We start from the raw sequence: 21,406 nt of genomic DNA, 5'->3' as shown, positions 1-21,406 counted from the left end.
TACCCAGTACCCCAGATCTCACCTTTGCCAGATCAGGGTTCCTGACCATGTTTTGGAGGCCCAGTCCATATCTAGACTCCTCATGGAGCACACCTCACCCCAGGCCAAGGGCCTGTCACCCCTCATGCTGCCATCTCACTGCATGGAAAAGCACTTAGAACCATGTCAGGCACATAGTAAGTGCTCAGTAAAAAGAACTGTTCTCTTTTTAATAATTTCTTGTGGAGCTCAGAAGTGGATTAGTCATAATATCGGGTCCATATCCTAGAGCCAATGTTGGCCCCCTTTAGCTATTCATGATTTAATTTTTTTTTAAAAAAATTTATTTGTTTTTGAGAGAGAGAGAGAGAGAGAGCATGAGCAAGGGAGGGGCAGAGAGAGAGGGAGACATAGAATCTGAAGCAGGCTCCAGGCTCTGAGCTGTCAGCACAGAGCCTGACATGGTGCTCAAACTCACAAACCATGAGATCATGACCTGAGCCAAAGTCACATGCCTAACCGACTAGCCACCCAGGCGCCCCATGATTTAATTTTCAACAATATAATGAACACCCCTTAACTGCCCAGTGTAAGAGACGTTACACTAACACATCTACTTATTCCCCAGTCTCTCTGTCATCTTCCGACCCAGTCTCCAAGAGGGAACCGTTTTCTTGAACTTTGTGTTTATTATTATTAAACAAGAGAAAGACTCCAGGCACCCAAAGAGGCAGGATGGCTGCAAAATCTTGAACAGAAATAGCTGTTTCTACCGACCAAGTTGCAACTTCCTGTGGGTAGCATCCGGGTCTCCCCAGTGGGCTGGGCATACAGAGCCGTTGGCAAATCGGGTTGATGGGCTGTTTGGGGTCACAAAAGCAGGGAGGTGAGGACTTGATGCCAGAGAGCAGGTGGGACCCACCTCTAAAACAGGGAGAAGGGCTTTGCTCCCTGCCCCCCTCTACCAGTGGCTTCCGCCCTGCCCTGTGACATCACACAGTGTTGCCCAGGTGACCTAGTGGGTAGACAAGCTCACAGCTTTTCCAGGTCTTGGCAGAGAGAGGGCCACCCTGTCTTTACCTTCCTGGGGGCACTAAGAGCCAATTGTTTCAGCTGCTGACCCCTACCTAGCTGGTCACGGCCCAGAGCCCTGAGGATACCTCCACTCCAAGAATGTCTCACTACTGAGAAAGTTCCAGGCTGCCCCTTACCTGGCCACCTCCCCTCCCCTCACCCCAGCGTCCCCTGTCTATGTCCCAGAGCCAGTGTATGGGGCCCCGGGACAACACTGACGCTCCCTACTGTTTGCCAAGCCCCAAGACTCCAAAGTGCCCAAGCCAGCTGTCTGGGCAGGACCAATGCCTGGTAAGCCACCAATATCAGGTACTGGTCCCCGAGTTTGTTAAACAAGGCCAAACACTCCCGGCCTCAAGAGGATGGGACGGAAAAAGAAAAAGGTGAGGTCTAGGGCCATGGGTCATTCACCTGCATGAGCTCATCCCTCCTTCAAAGCGCCTTGTTTTATTTGCTCCTAAATCATGATGAAAGCTTCCCTTATCTGGGCCTCAGTTTTCACAGCCGTGAATGGAGAGCAAGGTGGCCTCTGTGTGTCCTCCCAAGTTAGGCATGCTGTACCCTGGGGCCACGAGGGGCCTGAAATCCGTGTGCTTGCAGGTGTTATCACCCCCTAGCACCCTCACCTGGTTGGTTCTGCCTCGCACCCCCATGACGCAGAGAAAAATGTAGCTTGAATGGGCATAGGACTCCTGCCCCCGCACACCCTGGAAGAGAGTTTTTGCGCTGTTGTCACAAAGGCGCAGAGACCCCACTGAGGTGGCTCAACTGTCACCCTGCAGGGTCTTCTAGGAGATTCCCACACTGCTGCCCTGGGACTGCCAATGCTCCGCTGTCCCACACCCTTCCAGCCCTGGCCACAGACACTCTGACTCCTAGAAAGAAGGGACTCTTATTGGTTTTGAAGACTGCTGTATCCCAGGATTCAGAACAGTGCCTGACACGTAGTAGGTGCTTTATAAATATCTGTGATAGAACAGCAAGACCTTGCCAGGAGGGGACTAAGATCTCCAAGTGGTGAAATGCAAACAGTTCAATGAGGCCTCCCTTGTCTCCTGCTAACCGGCAGGGCTGAGCCTATGCCTTCGACTGTGCCAAGTACCGAGTGGGATGGCAGAATGAGCTAAGACCAAACGCACCAGGTACTTGCTAACTTGGGAACACCCTCTCTGCTGTTAGATTCAAACCAAAGAGAGCTACAGGTGCCCCACTGTTTCTACTTATCACTCTTGACTTTGATGTCTGGGGTTCCTGGTGTTCTCTACCCATTACCTGGTTCCTCCCCTTGACTCTACCTTCTGCCTTTAAGCTTCTTTCTGGAATGTCACACACTCAGGACAGTGCACCAGGCTGGCCTGACCTAAGAGGCCTTAAGCTGCCAGCTGGTCCTCAAGCTCATTTCCACCTGCCCACTCAAGCTGGATTTGGGGATCCAAGGAGCATTCGTAGGACCCCCGAGAAGGAAATGGGTGTTTTATTTATTTATCTTAATGTTTATTTATTTATTTTGAGAGAGAGTGAGAGAGAGAGAGTGTGTGTGTGTGTGTGTGTGTAAGCAGGGGAGGGGAGAGCAGAGAGAGAGGGAGAGAGAGAGAGTGTGTGTGTGTGTGTGTGTGTGTGTAAGCAGGGGAAGGGAGAGCAGAGAGAGAGGGAGAGAGAACCCCAAGCAGGTTCCACACTGTCAGCACAGAGCCCAACGCGGGGTTTGAACTCACACACCGTGAGATCATGACCTGAGCCAAAATCAAGAGCGAGACGCTTAACTGACTGAGCCACCCAGTTGCCCTGGTTTCGTTTTATTTAATTCATAATTTTGTGGAACATTTTTAATGACTGGGTAGAATATACTATACAAATGATCATATTGTGTATATATAGTGTTACATATTCATATTTCCTCTTCTGTGAAGCCTCCATTCATGTCTTTTTTATTGTGGTGATGCTTACAGATCTCTGTGTATCAGGGATATTCATCCCTTTATATATATTGCAAATATTTTCTCCTGTCTTTTCTTTGGATTGCAGTGAACTGGGGGCTATTATAGAAGTCAGTGTGGATTGTTAATGTAATCCAAGCGATCAATCGTTTCTTTATGATGTCTGACTTTTGCAGCATCTTTGGAAGAGTGTTTCCTTGTCCAAAGGCTACAACCCTCATGGCTAGTACTAACTAACAAGTACTGGCGACTTGGGTCATGAGTCCGAGGGCATATACGTCATGGCCCAGAGAGAGCTCGGCACGTCCGGAAAACACTAGAAGGGCAGAGCAGAGACCTCACAATGTGGAGACATAGATCCGCCCCACTTCCACTCTGCCTGCCAGCAAAGCCTAGAGCCCAAACACAAGGGCTTTTGTCTCCATGAGCCTGTTTTCCCACTAAGAGTGGGCCCTCCGGTGGCCACTATAACTCCCAAGCAAGTTTAGATGCTGAAACTAGAAGGAACATGAAGGACCATTTTTTAACTCAAAGCCCGTAAGATACAGCTGGAGAAACTGAAGTGGGATGAGGGGGGAACATTGGTCCTGATGCAGGCCCATCTCTGAGGGAAGCCTGCAGACTGTCATCCACATGTAGGAAGGAAGGAAGGGGAAGGCCGAGGTTGGCCCACAGTTCCCGCTCCAGGTGTCCCACTTGGGCCAAGCCTCCCTGGCCCTGGGCCCAGCCAGCCCAGCGGGCACATGCGTGCGGGCCTCACCAGGAGGCGCCAGCCTGGCAGCTGGCCTCATGCCCAGAGGTGAAGCATGAGCAGTTTCTGTCCAACCCCCTGGAAGCTGTATTTCCCAGAAGACTGTCCCACAAGGGGAGGCACAGAGGGAGGAGGGGACAGAGAGGGCACACCTCGCAGGCCCGGTCTGCAGAATCACTGTTGGGCTGTTAGACTACCAGCTGCTATGCTGCTGGGCCCCCACTTCTGGGGCCGTAGGAGGCTGGGGAAAGGCCCTGCACCCCACAGAAACAAAGGGGATGGGGCGGCCATCTTGGGCTGCTTCTAGGATCAGGGCGATGGAGAGACACATTAGTCACCTCTTCTGACCTCCCTGCAGAACCTTAGGCCTGTTATAGGGAAGACTGAATTACAAACCACTCCGGATATCCCCATTGACCAGGTGGGAAAGAAAGACCCCACTGGGAGTTAGGGCAGAGCCAGCCCAAAATCTATATTTCTGGACACTCCGGGTGGCTGGTCTTGCTCCCATAGCACTAAAGCAGGAGACTAACCCTGCTGGAGAGTGGAGTGGGTTATGAGAGGCACACGGTGAATGTGGAACACCAGGAGGCAGCATCTCTGACCTACGGGGGTGGGGGGGGTGACATTGAGACTGCTTCCCCCTCCCCATCCCCCTCCTTTTAGTAGGGGTTCTTTCTGCACACTGACCTCCCTCCCCTCCTCCCACCGTAGCCTGGCAGAACAGGGGAGAGGGGGAAGGGTAACTCTTAACACCTCTGCAGATGGTGAGAGGCCCCCCTGGGCCCTGCGGAGGGGGCATTCCTCAGGCAGAAGGAGGGGTCTAGCTGTAGGACTGGCACTTCTGGGGCTGGAGGGTTCTCACCTCCTAATTAGTCATCTTGTTAGTCAAAGACCACAGACTGTACCAAGAAGGCCTTTCTGATAACATCAGATCTGTAGGAGGTGGGGGAGCAAGCCCCAGGAACACAGGGATGGACGGACAGCAGAAGAGGGACCCGCCCAGACAACGGCTTGAAAGCAGGAGCCCGCTTGGGATGTGCCCAGAGGCCAGAATGGCTGGAGCCAGAGGGCAAGACGCTCAGGGGCATGAGGCAAGGTCGCTTTCCCAGGCCAGTGTGTGTACGTCCTGACAGGCCAGGGAAGCTCTGAATGAAACAGGGAGCCACTGTTTTGAGCAGTGGACAGATCTGGTCTGATTGAAATCTGCGAAGGATCACTCTGGCTGCTGTGTGCAATGGGCAGGGTGGAGGAAGCACCAGAAAGGAAACAGAAGTGCAGAAGGGGTCAGATTCTAGACATGGTTTCATGGTTTTTTTTTTTAATGTTTATTTTTGAGAGAGAGAGTGTGAGAGTCCGTGTGAGTGGAGGAGAGGCAGAGAGAGAGGGAGACAGAGGATCCTAAGCAGGTTCCCTGCTGTCAGTGCAGAGCCAGATATGGGGCTCGAACTCATGAACCCTGAGATCATGACTCGAGCCAAAGTTGGACACTTAGCTGACTGAGCCACCTAGAGGCCCGCTAAACATGGCGTGAAGACAGAGGGCTCATGGAATGTTCACCCCACCACGATTATCAGAACTGAATGAATTAAGAGGCATCAAAGTCCACAGGCCCTTCCTTCCGCTCTGCCCAGAGGCTTCTGAGAGCCAGGAGCCACCATGCCCAGAACCCCCAGGCTCAAGGTGGGAGCAGACAATGTATGGGGACCCTGGGGCCTCACGTGGGAAGCAGGGCAGTTTCCAGACAGGCTGGTCCACACCCACGTTGTCCCATTGGGGAAACTGACTCTTGGCACCTGACGGGCTTTCAGGCTCATGGTGGTGAGGAGAGAGCTGCTTTAAACCTAGCTCGGCCGACACTCGGTGCTCATCAGGACTGAGCCAGGGGATCGGCCTGCCTGGGCTGCTGCCAGCACCACAGCCCACCCAGAGCCAGGCCATTACTCCTCTCCTGGCCTGTCTCTCCTCCACATAACAGGACACTGTTCTCCGTCTCCACAGACATTTCCCTCTTTGAGGACCCCCCCCCAACCAGAGCCTGCCCTGGAATGCAGGTTCTGACAGACTGAATTTGCTATTTTTTTTTTAACATTTATTTATTTTTGAGAGAGAGAGGGAACAAAAGCAGGGGAGGGGCAGACATATGGAGAGAGACAGAATCTGAAGCAGGCTCCAGGCTCTGAGCTATCAGTGCAGAGCCTGACCCGGGGCTTGAACTCACAACCTGTGAGATCATGACCAGAGGCAAAGTCAGATGCTTAAACAACTGACCCACCCAGATGCCTCATTCACACTTTCGAGATAAAGGGCAGCCCTCAGTGACTCCTCAGGGCCCCATCTCCATGCTGAGGAGGCCAGGGGCCTTCCGTGACTCCTCACATCAGCTAGTACTGATTAAGTGGCTAGATAGACAAGGATGGGGGTAGCCTCCTGGCAGGTGGGGCCTACCAAGGGTAAATCCTGGGTCAGTGGTGTCAACTCCAGGCACCGAGAATGAGAGTCAGCCAGCCAGTGCAAAGGAAGACCAGGACACCCCAAGCCACAGCAGCCACATGTCCACACCCCTCCCCAACCCACAATGTTCACTAAATACCGTTGGCTCCGCCACCCTCTCTGACTCCTCCTGCCTCCGGAGTCCACATGAGCCTGGCCCAAGCTACGGGAAGCTCCCCATTTTGCTCCAACTTCCGACTCATCTTTCCAGCCCATCCTTCCAGCCAAGCATGTCTTCCTAACCCTTCAAGTCCTCCTCTTCCCAGCAGCCTTCCCTGATTGCCCGGCCACTGCTTCTGTCTCCTCTCAGCAGCTCTCAATACCATGGTCCTTCAGGCCCTGAGTCACAAGCTGGTGAGCTTGTGTGTGTCCTGCATGTGTGTCCGCTTGGAACAGCCAGCCTAGGGGGCGCCATGTGCAGGCCGGTGCCCCTCCTTCCTAGTCTGCAGGGTTCTCTGGGTAGAACGCAGAGGAGCATCTGGGACAGCCACGTTCATCCCCTTTTCATTAATGCCTTGGGTGACTCCATGGATGTGGATAAACTTTGTAAACTGTAAAAGGCTGTGCACGGGAAGGACCCAAGGTGACAAGTGGACTGGGCTGAGGCTACAGGAGAGACCGAGGGAGAAGGCCAGCTGCCAGGACCTCAAAAGCAAGCGGAATTTAGGAATTAGAGGCAAGGGCACCCGCAAAAGCAAAGGTTTTAGCGGCGAGAGTGGACTTGAGAGATGAGGGCCTGTCTCCCTCTGCAGGAAGCGATTGGGGACTGGGGCAGACGTGGGGTGTGGAACGGAGGTAGGGAGAAGATGGGATCAAAGGCAAGTGCCCTGTAGTTCCAAACTGGGCAGGGGGAGTTGGGGGGGGGATGACAGAGGGAAAGGCACTTGGAGGGGAGGAGAGCAGTGAGGGGCTGGAGTTCTAAGAAGGCGGTAAGGGCAGAGGACCACCGGGAGGAGGCCACTCAGCCCTGGCTCTCTCCACAGGTCACTGAGAGCCCAGAGGAGCCCCTGAACACTGTACAGAGTGTGGAATCTGTCACCAGCCACCTGTCTCCCCCTAATAAGGAGACCATCATGATCACTCTCCACGGGGCCACCAACCTGCCCACCTGCAAGGATGGCTCTGAGCCGTGGCCCTATGTGGTCGTGTAAGTGGTGCTGGGAGTTGGGGGCACGGGGCTGGTGCCGGCTATGAGCAGAAACCAGTGGCTGGATTTTTGGAATTGAGCAACCAAAGGTTGGGGGCGGGACCGTGATGCCCAGAGGCGAAAGTCTAGTGTGAGTCACACAGAGGCTGTAGGCTCTCTACGTGTGAGGCCTGACATCTTCCCTGCGGCGTGGGAAACAGTTCACCGGGCCTGGGGAAGGAAGGAAGAGCCACTCCTTGATCCCGTAGTCAGCAGGACACAGCCTGGCCACAGTTTGACCTCAGGGAGGCAGGGCCCCTGGAGACAGAGACCTGGGCTGGGCTCAGAGTGGGGTGGTGGTCAAAGGAAGAAGGCCCGAGCCTGCCTCTCCGGGACTCTGGGTGCCCGATCCCCCCACGCCCTGTTCTGGGGTAGGTCCCACAGCCATCTTCCTCTTTGCCGCCACCACCCCTACTTCTAGGGTCATTTCTATCTTAGGGGCTTCCCCAGTTCTGGCCCTTTAATGCACCCCACATCCCCTGTCACCACCTGCAGTGAGGCTGCACACTTCCCACAGCCTAGTGGCCGAGCAAGGCCTGCCACGCTGTCTGCTGCCCACGTCATGGGCCTCACTTCTCCCAGAAGGGCATCAAGGGGTGACTGAGTGTCCATCCAGCCAATCTATGGTACGGATGTCGGACATCCGTTTAATCCTAGTTGTAAAGCACTGCACCATAACCCCTCCGACAGGCTTGTCGTCCCTGAGCCCCTCTGTAAACAGTGGGAGCCACAAGGGCCTTCCCACAAACCACTCTACACCTCCCCTCCTCTACTAATTCCAGCAGCATTCAACACCTGCCTCAGGCTCTTGCCCACATTTCCTTTAGGGGAGCTCCTGCCCCAGCCTTCTCCCAACACCGGCTGAAATCCCGTCTTCAAAGCCTTATTTATGACTACCTCCTCCTCCAGGTAGCCACCAAGAGTTGAGCTCTCCCCTCTGGAGCTGCACAGCGGTGGCAACTCGGATCTGACACACTTCACATAAACACAATTATGGGCTGCTCTTCTGTTCCCCAAACTGGGGCTCCAGAGGACAGATGCCGCGCTGTCCATTTCCGCCACAACGCGCCCAGCCTAGGCCCGAGCACACAGACTCCCCGATCAAGGAGCCAGAGACAGCCGGCCAGTAACTATGACAACAACCCCACACAGGTGAAAGGAGGGTAGATGGTGTGCTGGAGACCAACAGGTGGAACACTTGCTTGTCTCAAAAGGCCCATTTCCACCCACCCACCCGGCTCCTCGGCCCTCCCCTCCCCCAACTCCATTTCCGCCGCTGTGAGGAGGGACAGGTGGCAGAGCGTGGGCTTGGCAGGGAGCTCGCCTTTTCCCCTCAGCTATTTCCATAAACCAATTATCGCCGATCATCTCGGGAGATTGAGGCCCTGCCTATCACCAAGCCAGCCCGGGCGGCGGGGCGGGGAGCGGGGGCGGGGGGGCGCCGCGGNGAGCCAAGCTGGCCGGAGCCTGGGTGAGAGGTGTGGGGGCGGCGGGGAGAGCGCATGGCTGCACCCATCTCCACCCAGGGAGGGGGCTGGGAGCGGAGCCCGGCCGAGCCTGCGGCCCGCGTTTCAGGACCTTCCAGGGCTCCAGGCGGCAGAGCTGCCACCAGCCCCAGGGGTGCTAATGAGATGCAAATGACGGCAGAAGGGAGGGCTTCTGAGAAGGAAGGCCCAGCTGTCAGGGACCTGAAAGCGGCTTTCACAGCGAGCCCCCAACCCCAGGCAGAACCCCAAAGGGAAGATCCTTACCTTAGAAGCCAGAAGCCCTGGGCAGGATCTGGTGCGCCCTGGATGTCCCACATACACCATTAACAATGCAGACCACAGGCAAGATAAGCCAGCCCCCCCCCCACCTCCACCCAGTTCTCCTTCCCCTCAACGCTTCAGTAATATATAATATAGATTTAATATTTATTAATAATATTGATCTTTCATATTCTTTCAAAACACTTTCTCTCATTGTTCTCGTGCCTCAGCTTGGGTTCCTGGCTGAGCCTCCGACTCTCTGCCATCCTTAGGTGTTTCACCCCAGGGGGGCTTCCTATCCCTGCCTAGTTCCACCCTCTCTCTGGGTCTGTCACATCCCCAGCAGGCCGGCCTGTGGGGGCAATGGTGCAGTAGGAGTTAAAGCATAGACCTACAAGTAACCCTAGAGCCATTTACTCATTCAGCCCATTAGTGGGGAGCTGAAGAGAGTTCAGGTCTGATGATGGGGACTCCCTAGCTGGGGGCGTGGTCACTTTACTCCTGTGCAGGCTCCAGCCTTGAGCTGGTCTAGTGTGATAGGGCATACCTCGTTGTGACGGACCCAGACCAAGAAGTCCGCGTAGCCCATCCGTGGTTCCACCTCTTTCCATCAGAGCCATTGCCTGCTTCCAAGCTGACCCCACTACTCCGCTGAAATAGCTTTCTGTAAAGCGAATGGCCATGCTTGACCCTATCACGTCCACTGGGCGTCTCATCTTGCTAGATGCCGGCCTGTCCCAGGTTTCAACCCTCGGTCGCTCCTCTTCCTCTGTACTGTCTGCATAACATCCCTCATCCTGCTGTCAGTAATCATGTTCTTTCACCCCCCACCCTCTCCCTCACCCCATCCCCGAGTCCTGTCAATGTCTCTCCTGTATCTGAAATCTGGCTGCTTCTCTCTGCCAGTCCCCCACCTTAGGCTTCTGCACTGTTCTCTTCTTCGCACATCTGATCTTGCCCCGCTTCAAACCCCAAGGGTTCTCATTGCTCCCAGAGTAAAGAGGATTCCAGTCCCAGCATGGTTGGGTCATTGCCCGCCCCTCCCGCTCCGCAGCAACATGGCTCCCATCTCCCTTTCTTCACTCCTGCCTTACCTCATGTCTCAGTTCTCTGAGCAGACCCTGTTCCCTCCCACCGTAGGCCTTTCATGATCCCTCCCCCAGAACGTTCTCCCTTCCTCTCCCCTCTTTGGATACCAGCTAAGTCACCTCCTCAAGGAGATCCTCCCTGACTTCCCAGAACCAGGCCAAAGTTTCCTACATTCCACGCCTCCCTGGGACTTTTTATTTCTGCAGTGTCACAGCTAGTTTTCACACATTTGATGTGCTTTTATGGGATTCCTGGCTTACTCTTCCTTGCACCTACCCCCATAGTTCCACAAGTGACCGCCAGGTCTGTTTTTGCTCCCCATTTGATCCCTACTATTTAACTCAGCACCCGGAGCATAGAAAGCTGTCAATTAACTAATTGTTGAACGAATTCGGCTGTTTCCAGCTTGCTCTGTGACTTTGGGAAGGTTTCTTGTCCTCTCATTGCTCAAATAACCTCACCTAGGAAGCCGCCTCAGAGGGCCGTAGAGATGGTGGAGCCAGTGGGAGATGCTGACAGGTGTAAAGGATGACAGAGAGTAAAGTGCCCACAGTAGGGCATGCAAGGTCTGTCAGAAGAAGGCCTCAGGCAGAAAAAAGCCAGAATGGGGTCAGGAAAATCCAGGATCTGGCCCACTGTCCCTGACAGGGAGTCCCCGCCCCCTCTGGGTCTTAGTCTTCTGGTGGCCAGGATGTCCATTCTGGTCTCTATGCTATTCCAGGCTTGCCAAGCTGATGTGTGCCCTGGCCTGGGAAATAGTGTCTCTTCTTAAGGGACAACAAGAACCCCAGCTGTACATGCAAGACAGATTCCAAGCCCAGGTCTGCTGGGCCAGGACCCGGGCCCTGGGCCACCCCTGACCGATCTGGGCCCAAGCAGTGCCCAACACCTGTCTCTTGGCCTGGCATGGAGAGACCTGCCAGTCAGAGCACAGCAGGGACCAGGAAGGCAGTGGCCCTGACAGGTAGGGGGTGCCCCAGCAGGCAGGGTATGAGGAAGGGGCCAGCCAGGGGACATCCTGTGGGGTCCTGACCCTTGGCCAGAGGATTGGTGGCCGGGCTGCCAGCTGGCAGCTGTTTCTCTGACTGCCTGCTGCCCAGACCTTATGAACAGGGCTGGAGCCAGGACCGGGAGGGGAAGGGCTGCTTCCTCTGTGCACATGGGGGAAGGCTTGGCCTGAGCCATGGGGAGGGAGGGGGAGCAGAGCACAGATCAGAGCTGGTGAGTCCTATTCAGAGGATCTTTGGTTTTCTTGGGCCTGAGAGTCCTGACCCTGGTCCCAGACTGAGACTGACCTTGGTCATACACTGAGCCCTGACTCTGGCCATAGACTGAGCCCTAATCACATACCAAGCCCCTACCCTGGCCACAAACTGAGCTCTGAACCCTAGTGACTAATTGAAGAAAGTATTGAAAGTATGACAATTGTGTCAGGTCCTGGTAAGAGAAGGTTAAAAGGGCACATTTACCAAGTGCCTACCATGTACTTGGCAACTATGCAAGGAGTGCATGCGTTCATCTGTGTGTGTGTGTGTGTGTGTGTGTATATGCATGTGTGCATATGTGTATGTGGTCTGTATGTGCTTCACATAATTTAATCATTGCTTAGCCCTTTGAGCTAGATAAAATGTTATCTCCATCTTACAGATGAGGTCACTAAAGTCTCAGTGAATCTCTGTGACTTGGCCAGAGTCACAAAACTAGTGCACACCCAAGCCAGGATGCAGGATTCCAAAATCGAAAAGCTTTTTCAACCACACTCCCTGACTTGATCTTCATGCAGTGGCTGTCCCTCCTAGAGGGACACTGCTGGCATCAGGGTCCTAGCCCGGACCTCCAGAGAAGATCCAGTGAGCCGTCTGACGAGCCCCCCTGGCATCTGGATTGTCCATCCCTTCCCCCCACCTGGCTGTGGGCCTTGGCCAAGGGCTCCAGAGGGCAGAGGTTTGGGCAGAGTGGGAGGAGGCCTGGCATGACTCATAGGTGACCTGTGAGCTTGTCTCAGCAGCCAGAGGGCTGGGCTCAGCAAAAATAACGAAAATACACACAGTGACGTGAGATGGGACAGCCCCCATTCGCTGATGGAGGCCCACGCTGAGCTCACTCAGAGCTCAGTTCATCCTGCACCCTGGCTCTAACCCAGCAGCCCTGGAAGGCAGGGCGCATTAGACCCGTGTGTTGGCCAAAGAGGTCAAGACCCAGGGAAGTGAAGGGACTTGTCTGAGGTCACATGGCTGGCCAGTGAGAATGGAGCAGATAAAGATAAGTGTCCCCATTTGGCCACTGGCAAGTCCCTCTGGTAGAGGCCAAGGTTCCTTCCCTTCTAGCAGGATGCTTGTGGGAAAAGGCACAGCGTGGGGGAGAAGGCCCTGGAGAGGGCTGAGAGTCTTGGGTCTTATCTCCCCTGCAGAGTCCCCAGCCTGTGGCATGGCCAGGCCTATCCACACCTTCTCCAAATGATGTCAGTCCCTTGAGGCCCAGAGCTTCAAAATTTTTGTTCAGTGAGAACGTCCCTGTATCCCAGAGCTGTAAACACAGCTGGTGTGCGTGGTTAAAAGAGTGTGTGTGTGTGTGTGTGTGTGCTTGAGACTGCCCCCCGCCCCAAATCCGCCAGCCTGGAGCCACTAAGGATCATTCCAGATGTTCCCCTATCACCGCCATGCAGGGCCCCTGTTTCATGCCTGAAACACTTATTCAGACCCAAAAAGCGTGAGCTCTTACCCAGAGGCGCTGGAATCCCGGAGGGCAGCCCAAAAGGCCAATATTACCAAGAGAAGCAAGATTTAGTGGGGAGATTTCAGGCAACGAGGCAGGCCGGTGGGGGGCTTCCTGGGGTCCTCACTGTGTTACACATGGGCTGTCTCGGCTGCTTATTTCTGAGCAGGGGCAAAGCTGCTGGCTGGACCCCTCCTTCTTCCCGGGGCATCGCAAGCCACCGGGAAGCTGGGTCCTCCCTCCGGGCCTTGACTGGCTTTTGTGCCCCTTGCTTCCCACCACGGGAGGGGGGGAGGGGCAGATGCTGCATGGTCTGGCATCCATTAGAGAGAGAAGCAGGCCACTGGGAAGGGAACTGGGGTTCCAGGTCAGCTCCTCCTGCCCTTGTGCTGTCTCCCTACATGCAGTGAGCTTCCATCAGGAGGAGGGGCACGGGGGACAGCAAACTTCATGCCTGCAGGCCTGAGGAGCTGAGAGGGGCTGGGTGTGCGAGACAAACTCAAGAGCACAGGGCTCCTTTAGTGAAGCAGCAGCCCCCAGTCAGCCCCTCGGGTTCCTGCTGTGGAGGAAGGCAGGCTTGGGCTGTGGGCCCTCTCTCATTTTCATGATAAGCCAGAAAAATCCAGAGTGTTGTGTGAAATTAGCCAGTTTCTACGGGCAGACCAAACGCCTCTGCTCAGCTGAATCTCTGGGCCTCACCTGGTGTATTCTCCCGATCCCTCAACTGGCTCAGACTCAGACTCCAACTTGGCCAGCTGTCCTCTTCTCCTAGGGGCCACGGGCCTCCCCATGGGGGCCCGTTCTCTATGCGTGTCTCAGAGGCACACCCCCCTTCCTGAAGCCCCCTCTTTCTTTGCTTCCAGGACAAGCCTTCTTTGAGTCCCTTTTCTCTGGCCACTCCTCTGTGGGATCCTTAGTGTCTATACCCGGGCAATGTTGGTGCTCCCTGTTCAGTCCTTGGCTTCTCCCTGGATCTCTAGTCCTCTCCTGGAGATCTCCCTCATCCCAGGCTACCCCCGAGCCCCATCCTGAAGGCCCAGGAATGTCTAGATCCAGCCNCAAGGGCTCACCATCCATCCAGAAGCCTGTGAGATATGGAACACTGTCATGCGGAGGAGCTGAGCTCAGAGATGTTTAAAGGATGAGCCCACACAGTCGGTAGGGCTGGGACTCAAACCCACAGCCTGTGAGCCTGAGCACTAATCCATTCTCTCTCTCCGGTCTTCCACGTGACTAGCCCGGAAATGCTCAGGGGGCTGTGAGGTTTTATCCCTGGGGAGGGCAGGCTGTGGCTGCTCCCAAAGGCAGGGGCAGATTTGCTGCTGGCCCTGAGTGAGGAGAAAGGCTGGTTGTCCTGCATCTCCCTCCCTCATCACCTGTTGTCTGGCCTTTGGGCAGCTCTGGGGCCTGTGGGAAGAGCCGTGTACATGCTAGGCTGCTCTGAGGGTGTTGGAGAAGCAGGGCCTGGGGCCAGCGTATGACTGTGACTGGGGGCCCTTAGGATGTCAGTGTGTCGGGAGAAACAGACCCAGGATCCGGCCCTGGGCCCCAGGGCCTTCGGGGAGCCCAGTCCCTGCAGCTGGGCTTTGCTTCCCTCCCTTTGAGGATGTGCCCTTGGGTTTAGAACTTGAGATCTGAACCCTCCTCCCAGCCCAACAGCTGCTTCTGCGGCAGTACTGAGAAGCTGCCATGGTTGAGAGCAGGGTCCCAGCAGGTCTGGGCCAAGGGGCTGGCCTAGCAGAGCAGAGGAGGAGGGCAAGGGTCTGCCACACCTTCCGCCGTCAGTAAACACTTGCTGGGTTCCACAGTGCCTAGGTGGGAGCTGGAAACAGCTCCAGCAGTGACAAGTCCCTGCGCTTGAGGGGCTCACAGTCACAGTCGTGTGTGTGTATGTGTGTGTGTGTGTATGTGTGTATGTGTGTGTGTGTTGGGGTGGGGGGCTAAACAGATAATACCCACTTGTCCTTCGCTCAAGGCAGAGGGCAGCTGAGCAGGCTCCAGACCCCAGCACCTGGGTATCAGGACCCCTCAGGAAGTGGGCAGGAGGCAGGGCTCTGTGTCTGAGATGCCAGACTCAGAATGTGGACCGTACACCATGCAAGTGAGGCCAGAAACAAGAACCAGAGTAATTCAGGTCATTCTCCTGAAGTTGGGCAGTTCATCCATATGTCTGCCACCTCTATGTCTGTCCACATTCCTCCTGTGCTAAGGCTGCATCAATGAGAAGCTGATACTCAAAGAGGGGGTGTTCAGAGTGATCGATCAAGAAGGATCTCAAGTCATGGAGAGACCTCCCCGGGCTGTTTCACCCAGGCCTGTACCTTGCCAAGGGACTGTCATTTCATCCCGTAGGGCCATGGTATTGCCTAGCCATCTGGACTGCCTCCCCTCTACCTAAAGAGATGTTTCTTCCTGGCCTTTACCAAGCCAGGCCAGAGGGTAGACCGCAGCTGGACACACTCCAAGGGCTGGCAGATAACACTTGGCCATGCACCATCTCCTGCTTCCACAGAGAAAAAAGGTTTTCTCTGGAAAACAAGGAAATCCTCCCCAGGACAGGATAGAGGGTATGACAGTGCCCCACAGACTGGAACTTGAGTCTGGCTTTGCACCCATCACAGAATTCTGTGGGCTGAGGTTTTGCCCTGGGTTGTGGGGACCCAAGCCCCCTGCCTTGCTGCCTCCCTGAGCATGGAGAGCGGTGCATGGTTGACCCTGAGGGGCTCCCCTGAGAACAGTGGGATTATTCCAGATGAAGTATGGGTGGGAAGGTGGGGAACAGAATTCTTGTTTTGTAGAAAGATTTTTTTCCCCTCTACTGGAGTGCTCATTCCTGATTTCTAGAGCAGCCCACACCCCCTTCGAGAAGGTGCAGGGGGAGCGGCCACGCCCATGTGGATCGGGCTGGAAGGGGTGCAGGGGCGTGCTAGCTGGCCTCCAGTGCTCCAGAGTCTGTGATTCCTTAAATTGAGGCCCACCTGGAGCGGTGTAGCACCATCAGCAATTAGTGACGGTTCATTAGAATCCAATTAATAAATGGAACCCAAGATGAGAGCCACTACTTTGCTGAGAATAATAGCCCTGCTCATGCCTTAAGTGGCTGCCACCCAAGAGCTCAAAACCCACAAGAACCAGCTGTGTTGGGGGCTGGGTGGGGGGCGCACATGGAGTGGGGGAACGTTGATGTTGATGGGCTGCTCTCTGGTAAAGTGGGAGGGGGAGAGAAGGGAGCTTCAGACCAGACTTTCCAGCCTGGGATCTTAGCTCCTCTTTTGAGGAACCCTGGCTACAGCTCTTGCCCAGCAACCCCAGGGGAGCTTGGCCACGGCCAGAGGTAAGAAGGCAGGGCTTTCCCCTCCTTCCTGTCTGACCTCAGAGGACAGTGCACATGGGCATGGAGAATAGAGGGCTGGACAAGGAACCAGGTCAGGGAGGACCACAAGCCTCACTGTTGCCTCTGACTACTTCAACCCATGTCCCCACACACTGACCCTGGTCCAGCCAGCCATGCCCTCCCCAGACTTGCCCATGAGACTGTTCATGGCTCCTAGCCTCCAACTGGAAAGGTCCTCCTCTCCATCTGTTCGAGCCCTGCATCCTCCAAGAAACCTCACCTCCCCAGTCCAGCCCAGGCAGAGTCACAAGAACCCAGCCTTTGACCACCCCACTCAGGTGACCATCCCTGCAGGGGCCAACTCTCCCATTCTACCCCTGTTGCATAAGCCTGGGCTCCTGGACTGGGGACAGGTCATTGGGTTTTTTGGGCCCTTCAGGGACGGAAGTAGGTCTGTGCCTGCTGGCTGCCTCTTAGACTTCCAGAGGATGGGGAGGCTGGCCTTCCTGGCTCAGAGGCTAAGATGGAGAGTGCAGGTAGGGGGGAGTTGCCCGGCCTTCTCAGGACAGAATGGGGTCCAATCATGGCACACCGGGCATCTGGCCTTAAGGAATCTTCATCTGAACCTATTTCCTCACCTGCCTCTAAATTTCCCAGGGGAGCAAGCTGTAGGGCTGTGGAGGACCAGGTCAAAAGATTACAAGGCCTCTTATTCTACGATCCATCATGTAAAGGCTCTACCCTTTGTCCATCCTCATTCTGCTGTAGCATCTCCTTCCTCGGGGCTTCTGGGAACATCCTTTTGGTCTTCCAGGATTCAGGGTCCTGCCTAGCCAGGAACCCAGCAGCCAGAACAGATCCAAATTAGGGTCCTCCCCTTCTGCCTGATATCTTAGGGGCTGCCCTGGGGTCGATACTTCAGGACAAGCCTTGAGCTTCCAAAGTCCTGCCCTGGAGGAGGCCAGACCTTCGCATTTATTCATGCTCTGACACCTTGAAGAGTGCGGGAGACCAAGCAGACAGGCAGAGCAAGTGTAGGGGGTGGGCTTAACGAGCAAGGAGGCAGCTTGAGGGCTGGCACGTGGAGGGGGGTATGGAGATTGGGTGATGTGTGGCACACAGACCTCCCTGGGGAAGCCTGTGTGTCCATGCAAACACACACACACACACACACATGCCTGTGCTGGTGGAGGGGAACCAGAGGAGGGGCTGGTCAGGGGAGGCTTCCTGGAGGCAGGGACAATGTCGCACACATCCACCCCTAGAAGTATATGCTCTAGAGGGCATTTCAGAGGATGGGTGGAGGGTGGGGGGATGGCTCGGAGCTTGCACTCACGCGCCCCACCGGTGCCCTGTCCTTTCCCACTGCTCACCTCACTGATAGCCTCTAGGGCCAGACGACGCATCTCCCTTAGTTACAGCCTAGAAGGAAAGCAAAATCCGATTTCTTCCCTCCCACTCACAGATGTGCTTGGGCCTGGCCCCCACCCCGTGCTTGTACAGGAGCCCCAGGGCCTCCTGGATATTTTGTCAAACACACACATCCCTCCCATGTGCTGGAAGGGTGGGCCTGGTAGAGAGGGGTTTCCGCTTCCTGGCAGCTTGGGACCCAGGATTGCTGAACTGTGCCTCGGAACTCAAACCCAGTTCCATCTTGCTTTGACTGCCCCTCCCATGGCTGGATTAAGTCTGAGTCCCCAGAGAGCAGGCAGCACCCAGCAGCTCCCCCAGGGCCTGCCTGCTAGAGCCAGGCCAGGGCTCTAAGGACCGGAGGGAGGATCCTGCTCTTGAAGCAGCTATGTGGAGGCAGGTCCCAGAGAGGTCCCCCCGGGCTCAGCAGCTTCACTGGGAGACCTGAGTCCCATCAGGGGCCAGGGAGGTACAGCATGGGAACTAGGAGCAAGGAGTTAGCTGGCCCCCTTTGCCTCTCGAGATCTCTAGTTTCTAGAGTAGCATCAAGGCCCGAAGGAGTCAGCTGTGCCAGGAAAAGCCATTACCCTGACAGCCTCCCTCCACCTGCTAAAAGCCTCCTTCTTCCCCTGGGGCCTCACCCCTCCTGAGTTATTTCATCTCCACTCACCTAGCTCTGACAGACCCCTCCTGTTGAGGGAAGGGAGGAAAGGGATGCTTGCTTAACCCCTTCTATGCCTGAGCAGCGTCAGCACCGGCAGCCTCCCTTGGCCTTGCCCATTGCCCTTCCCCACCTCTTTCCACCTGGAATCCCTCCTGCTGGCAAGAGGAAGACAGGCTGGCAAGTACAGGTCACGGGCTCTGACCTGCGTTCTGTCACTGCACTGCTTATGGCTGAGGTCCCTTGCTCACCCTCAGTCTGTATGTCCTGNCACAAAATACTGGGTGCCGTGCAGGAGCAGGTCGGAGGTTTGTGGTGTAGAGTTCTGACTTCGTCCTTACATTGAGCATAAGGCCCAGAGGGGCAGGAGCCGGGGCTCACATTGCACCCCTGAGTTAGCAGAGGTTCGCAAGGCAGGAGGCAGGGAGCTCCAACCCCTGCCGGCTTTGATGCCTCCTCCTCTCCAGCCTGGCAGCCTCCTTCACAGCCCCGGGCCAGAGAGGCCTTCTGCACTGATGTGGGGAGACAAAGTGTCTGGACCAGTGCGGAGTCTGGGAGGCCCGCCCCTCATCATCCCAGCCCTCTCTCGGCAACCTTGGCCCCTGCCAGGCTGCCCTGGGTCAGCGACTTTTGAGAAATCCCCAGCTTGTATCGTAAATGAGGGAATAACATGAAACTGGGGCCTTCTGTGTGCGAGGAGCTTAACATGCTTTCTTCCCAGTCCTTATAACCACCCCAGCAGGGAGGTCCGACCTACAGAGGAGGAAACTGAGGCTCAGAGAGGGCACGTGCCTGGTCAAGAAGTAACTGTGGCCTCAGACCCAGTTGTGTGTGGCTCTGAAGCCTGTCCTCTCCCCAGGACTCCACGCCTTGGCCACGGCAGCCAGAGACCCCCAGACATGGACCCAGCAGTGGGGTCAAGATGGGGGGGACACAAAGCCACGGGCAATTAAAGCGATCATGATTATTAACACTGTCATGGTACTTAACAACATGTCAAGTACTTTACACATATGAATTCAGCTCATGCCCACAACGGCCCTGCATTATCAAGCCTGTTTCATAGGTGAAGGAAGTAAAGCACAGCAAGAACATGTACCTTGACCAAGTCACACAGCTAATAAGGGGCAGAGCTGGGATTAGGAACTCCAAGGACCTTGTTGTCATCACCACACTGTCTCTCAGCAGAAGCAGAGAGGGGTCTTCAGTTGAACCCTGGAGCGTGGAGACAGGGCTCTTATAAGAATGGCTGTCCACAGGAGCCCTGCAGGCAATTGGGGAGCAACAGTCCAGGCTGCTACGTCATTCAAGTCCAGAGGACAGAGGGAGCAGTGAGGGCCAGGGGGCCCGGAAGGCTTCCTGGAGGGGAAGAACAGGCTGGGCTGGGAAGGCCACAAGCTGATTTAGCTACCATATGGGGCACACTGGCTCTGAGTTTCTGGGCCAGCTCTCCTGCCCCACACTCCCTTTGGGGGTCTCTTGGAGGGGGCCAAGGCTAGTGAGGACACCATCTGTGCCTCTGCCCGGGGATCCATCGGGGCACAGCACCTCCCCCTCCCAAGTACATGGCGTGGCTCCCCCGGCTCCAGGCTCCTGGATGACTCCTCGCCCATGATTGCCACAGTTAATGTAGCAGCGCCATTTACAGCTCCAACATAATAACCTCCTCAACAGAAGAAGTATTAACTCTCTCGCTGAGCTGTTTGATGGCTCAGGAGCTCAGGGACACTTAACTCAGATACCTGTGGGATGCACTGGGATGCAGAGGGCCTCACCTTGGACAGGCTGGCCCTGCACGACCCCTCACTGACCCCCTGCCTTGCCCCATGCCCAGCTCCAAGTGCCCACCCCAGGGCCCAGCACACAGTGGGTGCTGCAGAAGACAGTGGTGTGTATGTGCTCCATTGAAAAGATTCAGAGCCTAGGAAGCTGGGCCTGGCCTTGGGAATCGGGCCAGCAGCTTCAGGAAATGAAGGTCAAAGGAGAAGCCAGCCAGGCGGGCACCACACAGCTGTCCTGCCCAGCGACTTCCTCCTCCTGAACAGAATCTAGAGAGGAGAGTCAGGATGGGGAGTCTATGCACACAGGCGCCTGCTAGGGACCCCTTCCAAGGCAGGGGCAGGAAGTCAGACAGGCAAGGAGTCTACCCCCATTCGCATCCCCACCCCTAGCCTCAGGTGCCTGAGCTCACGTGAAGGCTTCAGAGAGACAGGGTGGTCCCCCGGGCAGTCGGGGCAGCCAAGGAGAGAGACCTGGCGTCCTCTGGGCCTGGGATGACAAGAGTGTGTCTGCCTGGGAGGGAGCTCTTCATTCTCTGTCCACCCTTTGCTCAGATTTATGGACAATGTGTCTAGAAGGGGTGAGCAGCAGGCAGGACGCCCTTCCTCTGACTCAGCCTCCTTCTCCCCCCACCCCCAGGCAAACCACATCTGAGGATGTGAAGAACCAGAACACCAAGGCTGTCACCTCTGTGACTACAGAGCCCACCACAGCCCCCATCTGGGGGGACACGGTCAAAGTGGAGCTCCAAGCTGAGGATGTGGGGCAAGAAGGTGAGGCGGGGTGGGGGGAGCAGGGGAGGGGGCAGCGTGGCTTGGCATGCATGGGAGGAGTGTGAGGCAGAGGCAGGCCCCCTCTCAGCTGGAAGCCACCTGAACACCTCTTTGGGCTCAGTTAAAAGCACTTTAAAGAAAAAAAGATCATAATACTGTCATGCCTCATCTCCTCAGTCTGCGCGAAAAATGAGTTGTTCCACATAAATGAATTTCCCAGACAATGAAAGCTTATCTTTTTACGGCCACTGTTATTATGTTCATGGTTGTTATTACTACCATCTCCCACTGAAACAGCACATTACAGGGGCGCCTGGGTGGCTTAGTCGGTTGAGCGTCCGACTTTCGCTCGGGTCGTGATCTCGCGGTTCGTGGGTTCGAGCCCCGCGTCGGGCTCTGTGCTGACTGCCGGCTCAGGGCCTGGAACCTGTTTCGGTCTGTGACTCCCTCTCTCTCTGACCCTCCCCTGCTCACGCT

The 21,406-nt window shown here is 55.7% G+C and overlaps 1 protein-coding gene and 1 non-coding gene across 2 annotated transcripts in view; both read left to right on the top strand.

Moving 5' to 3' along the window:
- Positions 1-1,025: 1,025 nt before the first annotated feature.
- CCDC33 (coiled-coil domain containing 33) overlaps positions 1,026-21,406 on the top strand; it is a 94,627-nt gene continuing 74,246 nt past the window's right edge. The window contains exons 1-3 of the mRNA XM_077745849.1: positions 1,026-1,344; positions 7,218-7,381; positions 20,796-20,929. Of these exons, the coding sequence (XP_077601975.1) occupies positions 1,231-1,344; positions 7,218-7,381; positions 20,796-20,929 (412 nt within the window). The 5' untranslated portion in view covers positions 1,026-1,230. The remainder of the gene's footprint in view (positions 1,345-7,217; positions 7,382-20,795; positions 20,930-21,406) is intronic.
- TRNAE-UUC (transfer RNA glutamic acid (anticodon UUC)) lies at positions 21,241-21,325 on the top strand. The gene has a single exon. It is a non-coding gene; the product is annotated as a tRNA-Glu (tRNA).

The sequence above is a fragment of the Crocuta crocuta genome, unplaced genomic scaffold, assembly GCF_008692635.1.
Source record: "Crocuta crocuta isolate KB4526 unplaced genomic scaffold, BGI_CrCroc_1.0 scaffold130, whole genome shotgun sequence".
In the NCBI taxonomy this organism is placed as follows: domain Eukaryota; kingdom Metazoa; phylum Chordata; class Mammalia; order Carnivora; family Hyaenidae; genus Crocuta; species Crocuta crocuta.
Note: the sequence above shows the minus strand (reverse complement) of the source record. Positions and strands in the feature narration are given on the sequence as shown.